The sequence below is a fragment of the Drosophila biarmipes genome, unplaced genomic scaffold (assembly GCF_025231255.1).
Source record: "Drosophila biarmipes strain raj3 unplaced genomic scaffold, RU_DBia_V1.1 ptg000015l, whole genome shotgun sequence".
NCBI lineage: Eukaryota > Metazoa > Arthropoda > Insecta > Diptera > Drosophilidae > Drosophila > Drosophila biarmipes.
Window position 1 is genome coordinate 1,483,204 of NW_026114533.1, and position 7,082 is coordinate 1,490,285.

Below are 7,082 nucleotides of genomic sequence, written 5' to 3' on the forward strand. Positions count from 1 at the left end.
CGCATAATTCCCAAACATGAGCAAACAATTATCTCTAAAACAAAACAAAACAATATTTGTTTTGTATATTTTGGTTGTGCGACCGTTCTCACGAGTACAATGAGGCAACGCAAGTTGACTATTAATTTCACATAATGAGTGTGTGACCTTTCTCACGTACACAACAACTCCGGTTAAATATTTAGCATTCAGCGAAAATATTTTCTGACAAAAACTTGACGGAATTCTGTTCAATGCGCACTACGTACGTCTGCAGTTTGTACAATTAAAAAAAATGCGATGGGGATAATATGAAAACATCTATTCCTGGAAATCATATAGACACTTGTTTGTGGAATAATGATGCAGTCACTTTGTGTATACCCCCGAATTTCGGATTACAAAAAGGAAAAACTCAATATTATGAAAATGAGATAGGGAGTCAGTGATCTTCTCAATGAGCGTGCCCATCGGACTTGGTCAGTAGGTCGTTTCCGTGTGTCTCTTATATTGCGAGCAGGTAATGGACTTTTTCGGTTAGCTCTGGCTGATATAATCCTTTTGCGGAAACAAAAACATGGCTTTCAAAATATTTGCCACATCTGAGATACATTGACATGTGAGACTTATTTTATTGGTGTTCTTTTGATTTTTAAATTAGTCTTGCAATCATAGAAGACATCATTCCATAACATGATCGGAGTGTTTCTTTGAGACAACAACCTTTGGATACTTTAGTTGTGCGACCATTCTCACGTGCATAGCAACACCTGTGATAATGAGGCAAAGTATGTGACCTTCTTCACCTTCACCTTTCTCACGGGACTCTTAATTGCTCATAATGAGGAGGAGGATAGATGATCAAAATTGACACATGGGGATGAGGGGGCGATAGGGGCATCGTGACATCCATATCCCGCATATGCAGAAGAGTTGCAGCGGGGGCCATAAATCTGCTAATTGTGTCCGCGTTTACTAACCACTCGGACAGTGCAATAAGGATGTTTCAGCAGCCTACTCCAACTAACAAATCTGTTGAGACTGAGAGCCAACGAATTAGATATGAGGTGCTTCAAAATATCTAAATGTGGCGCTTTTGTTGAAATATATTTTGTAGTGTTGGTTATACCGATGTGTGTGATGATCTTTTGCACATATTGTGACTCTATGAATTAAGGCAAAGAACTATACTTTTTTCAAATTGAAATCGAACTTCTTCTTCCGAAGAAATGCATCTTTGAATAAAATTTGCATCTGACTTGTCGAAATGAAATTTAAATTTGGTTTCTTTAGCAGGTCGGTATACTGCTATAGCCGTTTTACTATAACTAGGCTTGTTTGGGAGCTATTTTGTCTTTCGGGGATTTCTCAGTTAAGTTTGGATAACGTTTATAAAGCGGCGTAACCTTTTTCTTCTGCATTTTCGAAAGAAGTCTCATCCTCGAATTTCGACACATGGTTCAAAAAATTCATTATGGGCCATTTGAAAGAAACGACTGATTATGAAATAATCGAACAGTAATTTAATTCCAGTTAGTCCAATTGATTGTATAATTCCCTGACCAATTCCTGTTATATTTGTTTTGAAATTTAGATTGATCTCAGAACATAGGCTATTATCTTTTAAAATTTATATGTCTGCTCCAGTATCTACTAGTGATGTTAATGGTTTGTTGTTTTTTTTTTTTAATTTTGTATTTTTATTAAGCTACTGATACTTATATTTACATTAAACATTTTTAGGTTCAAGTGTTTAAGGGGGCTTGAACGTTTTCCGGGTTACTATGTGTAACTACTTCGTTGTTGGATCTGTGACCTCTGTTGTCTCTATAGATGTTATTGTTGTATTCATTATTATTATTATAGTTATAGTTATAATTACCACGGCATTTATATTTACCAATACCACGATTTCCACCGCGGGGTGAATAATTTTTTTAATACATAATAGTATTAGACTCTTTAGCTATATCATTTGATGTTTCTATGAATGTGTCTTGTTCGTCTGTGTAGGTTTAATATTCATGCGGAAATTTTGCCAAATAAAATGTTGTCAATCTGACCAATAATTTAGATACCAATGTCCAGTGCGATCGATTAGGTTTACCCCAATTATTGTGTATTTATTTTCTTGCTTCATTAAAACACTCTACTAGTATTTTTGCATGTTTACTGATCGTGTCAGTAAAAATAATTTTATTCTGGGCGAAACATTTATATGTCTTATTAAATTTGGTCCTAATGTCTTCTAGTATTTGTGCCCATTCTATATCTCATAATTACCTACTTCTGTTATCACTGTGAATATATATATATATATATAGAAACCACCTTTTGTTTATATTACTTTTTAATTGTTTCTTAAAATTACAAATTACTTGTTTTATGTATATTTTTTCTTTAAATAATAAATTGGCTATGATTGCCAATAATGGTAATTGCATTTTCATGTCCTGACTTTCTACTTCTATTTTATTTATTACATAGGCAGTGGATTGTTTGTTTTTGTGTCTCTTAAACCTATCTTTGGGGCTGGTATTCTTAATATGTATCTTGGTCTATCAAATTTTTTATAGCTTTTATTTGATTCCTAAGTGTTGTTAATGTGATTTAAGTAATTTGTATTTGTATCTTTGGACCAATTATTATATTTTACATATAATATCCTGCTTATTACTGTAATTATTAGGTGGCACTACAACCCTATTCGGGTTTTGGCCGACCTCAGCGTCTCCCTCCACGCGCCTCTGCTTCTCGCGCGCCTTCTCCAATCGGAAATACCCAGTGCAGTCAGGTTCTCCTCCACTTGGTCCTTTCATCGGAGCTTTGGTCGTCTGCTTCGTCGTCGCCCGTAGTCGACCCTCGCTGAGCTGGAGATTTTTCTCTCGAACACTGCTAGCGCTGCTGCATCCGTCTGTGATATTACCCATGCTTCTGCGCCACATAGTAGCACGGGTAGGATGAGTGTCTTGTAGAGTGTTAATTTTGTTCGACGAGAGGTCTCTATAGCACATTTGCTTACTCAGATCATAGTAGCACCTATTGGCAGGTGTGATTCTTCACTTGATCTCCAGGCTGACGTAATTTTCGGTGTTAATGGCAGTGCCAAGGTACGTGAACTCCTTGACCACTTCGAAGGAATAGCTGTCCGCTACCACATGGGAGTCTAGGCGCCACGCTTACCTGCTTGTCGACAGCATATACTTCGTCATGCCCTCTTTTACCGCCAAAGCTACTTTTGCCGACTCTATTTCGATAGCCGAAAATGCAGCAGTGTCATAACGCATGCTGCGGCCAATGATGTCAATATCAGCGGCATACGCAAGGAGCTGGACACTTTTTAAATGGTTCGGAGAGGTTCGTTCCTACCTTGACAGAGCTGATGGTGCTGCTCAATGTCATTCTGCAAAGGCGTATTAGCTTTGCTGGAATACCGAACTCAGACATGGTGGCATATAGGCGTTCCCTCGTCGGGCTATCAAATGCAGCTGTATAATCGACAAAAGGATGGTGTGTGTCAACTTTATTCTCGTGGTTTTTTTCCAGGATTTGGCGTAATGTGAAGATCTGGTCTATGGTGGACTTACCAGGTCTGAAGCCGCACTGATAAGGTCCGATCAGTATACTGGTATACGGCTTCAGTCGTTCACATATTACACTTGATAGGACCTTGTATGAGATGGTAATCAGGCTGATTCCCCGGTAGTTGGCGCATATCGTCGGGTCACCTTTCGTCAGAACGGGACAAAGGACGCTGAGATTCCAATCGTCGGGCATGCTTTCTTCTAGCCATATTTTGCACAAGAGCTGATGCATGCACCTCTGGAGAAATGTTTCCTCGAGCACTGCGTATCCGTAACCAGATTTACATTTTCATCCCGACAGTTAGATGCTCCGGTCTTGAAACCTTATGTCAGACGGTTGACTTGTTGGTAGAATTTTCGAACATAATTCCTGTCTTGTAACACCTCAAGTTCCTTGCACTCCCGCTTTTCTTGCTCCCGTTTTTTCCGTCTGAAAAGTCGCCTCTCTTTCTTCCTTTTCTCCCTGTAACGTTCACACGTAGCTTGCGTTGCGCCAGACTGCAGCGTTTTTCTGTGGGCGGCATTTTTGATGCAGCTGCAACGCGACGCTCCTCGTCATACCATTGGTTCCGCGTGGGTGGACGCTTAAACCCGATGGTTGTTTCAGCAGCAGCTCGCATGGAGTGGGATATGTGCGCCCAGAGTCCGCCGGCGTCAACAGGGAGAGGAATAGGTTGGTGGAGCAGTTCCAAGAGGTTAGTGGAGTACGCTATTGCTGTCCGTTGTGATCGCAGCCTAGTGACGTCACGCTTTCGTTGCGTGATGGGGCGTATGTTTTTCGCTCGGCATAGCCGCATGCGTATCTTGGCTGCGACAAGATAGTGGTGCGAGTCAATGTTGACTCCACGAAACGTACGCACGTCCATCACGCTTGAGGCATGCCTTCCGTCTATCACAACGTGATCAATCTGGTTGCGCGTCTTTTAATCAGGGGACAGCCATGTGGCCTTGTGGATTTCGAGGTGCCGAAATCTGGTGCTACTCACTACCATGTTTCGCGTTGCGGCGAAGTCAATCAGCCTGAGTCCGTCGTTCGAGGTGGTCTCATGGAGGCTGAATCGACCGACGGTGGGGTCAAAGAAGCGTTCGCGACCGACCTTTGCGTTGAAGTCCCCGAGGATAAGCATCACGTCGTGGTCTGGGCAGCGGTCGTATGTAACCGCGAGTCTCGCGTAAAATGAATCCTTAACAGCATCGTCCTTCTCCTCCGTCGGGGCGTGCGCGCAAATTATGCTAAGATTGAAAAACCTAGCTTTGACGCGGATTCCAGCCGTATATTCACTGGGATGAAATTGGAGACGTGGTGGCGAATTCTATGGCTTACTACAAATCCGCATCCAAATTCGCGCCTCTCCGCATGGCAGCTGTAGTAGAATCAGTTTGCTCGCTTGGAGCAACCTTGTCCTGTCCATCTCATTTCCTGGATGGCGGTAATGTCAGCCTTTAATTTTTCGAGGGCATCCGCCAGTTGGATAGAGGCACCTTCCCAATTAAGGGTTCAGACATTCCAGGTGCATATCCTTAAATCGTAGTCCTTTTTCGTTTTGCGGTGGTCGTCATTATAAGGGGGGATCCTTTCCGAGGCTTTCGCTTTGGTCTTCAATGGGCTTCTTTTTTTACGAGGCGGGTTCCAAACCCTGCGCTCAACCGCTTAACGTCCGGGTGACTCGCTGCACACATTAACTCACTGTCTAGAGAGTGCTAAGATAGCTAGCCAGAAGGTTTTTTTTTTTTTTAGTGGTGGTTTAAAGCATCGAAAGCCAACTCGGAGCTGTGCTAGCTTTGGGTATGGGACTCTAACCCAGTAAAAACTGCACCCCCTCCCCGCTTCCCCGCTTCTCTAGGATTCTATCCTATTGGAATTTCGCAGCCCTTCTGCGATGCGCAGTTTTTTTAGAACTATTGTGGCCATGTTACATACAGCGGTCCAATTTACTTCTGATTCAAGCATAATTTCCACTAGGTTACAAACGGCTGGCATTCTCCCAACCCTTATGCTCAGATCTCGACGTTCATTTTTAAATCTCGGACAGACAAAAAATACGTGCTCTGCGTCTTCATTATCCGACTCGCAGAGTGGGCAGTGGGGATAACGTTCATGCTTAAACCTATTCAGGTAGTAGTTAAAGCATCCATGTCCTGTCAGCAGTTGTGTTAAGTAAAAGTCCACTTGTCCATTCTTCCTTCCCAGCCATCTCTGGAGTTCTGGGATAAGCTTATGCGTCCATCGTCCTTTGCTGCTATTTGCCCAACCTCTCCTGCCACTTTGCAATGGTAAGTTGTCTAAACCTTTTTCGTAGGTATTCGACAGTTTCGACCCCTGTGCTACCTGCGCAGATACCCGCTGACTCTACTGCTAGCAGGTCCGTCGGTATTACTCCTGATATAACCAGCGCCGCGTCATGGGACACTTTGCGGAACGCACAGCATACCCTCTGGGCACACAGTCTACAAATAACTCCCGTTTTTTGTGGCTCGGGCCCATATGGGAGCAGCGTACATCAGCGTCGATGTGACAACGCTAACCATTAATCTACGTCCTGGTTACCTCGGTCCACGAGTGTTCGCCATAATTCGCGAAATTGCGGCCCGGATTCAGTTTCGTACAGGAGCAGGCGGCCTTCAAAGTAGCTCGCTATTACTCTCTGTATGTACACTGGGACATTAAGTTTTCTTAATGCATTTAGTGTGTGATGCCAGCTAGCGGAGTTGAATGCGTTTTCAACATCCAATGTTGCCGCTATGCAATACTGCTTAGTGCCGTACAACACCTTTTTTCCCTCAATGGCTTTGTCTGCGATTTCGCACAGCTTACCAATGGCATCGATTGTAGATAGTCCCTTTCAAAAACCATACTGCATCTCTGAGAAGCCGTTGGCACCTTCCAACCGGGAGTGCATTATTCTTTCAATAATTTTACCCACCGTATCCAGCATGCAGAGTGGTCTATACGAAGAAGGCTCCTCCGCTGGCTTGTCCCCCTTTGGTATGAGTACCAACCGCTCAGTTTTCCTGCGACTAGGGAACACACCTTCAGTTAGGCATGCATTATACATGTCAACATACTTTTTTATGTTTCCTTTAATGGCTATTTTTAGTACTTTATTTGGGTCCCGGTGCCTTGTCCTGAATTCGAGACTTCCTCTTGCTCGTTGGTATTAGCGTCTTGCTCTATGGCATTCTTTCCTGGCTTCCGCAATGGATTGGTTCCACCAATATGCCGGTCTTCTCCTTGATGGGGGTTTCCCCTTCCTCTGCATAGATGCATCACAGGCTACCTTAGTGTAATCTGCGATGCGGTTTGCCCTTTCGTCTGCTGATCTGTTTGTAGAGAGGTCCTCGAACAACATCTGCACCATCTCCACGTCTAGCGTTTCTACTTTCTACCCTACCACGGTCTTCGGAATGCGTGGTGGGCCATTTCTGGACTAAATCGTGCACATTATTGCCCCATGATCACTATCACATATAGGCGTCACTAACCTCCCAGCTGGGGCCCGAAGCCAGTCCAGCGCCCAC

General features: G+C 43.4%; 1 protein-coding gene across 1 annotated transcript; it reads right to left on the reverse strand.

The window, feature by feature from the left end:
• Positions 1–4,486: 4,486 nt before the first annotated feature.
• Positions 4,487–6,463, reverse strand: LOC127011844 (craniofacial development protein 2-like). Its single transcript, XM_050890088.1, has 2 exons — positions 6,420–6,463; positions 4,487–4,844 (listed from the first exon to the last, which is right to left on the reverse strand). The coding sequence occupies exons 1-2, from the start codon at positions 6,461–6,463 to the stop codon at positions 4,487–4,489; spliced, it is 402 nt and encodes a 133-aa protein (XP_050746045.1).
• Between the last annotated feature and the right edge of the window lie 619 nt (positions 6,464–7,082).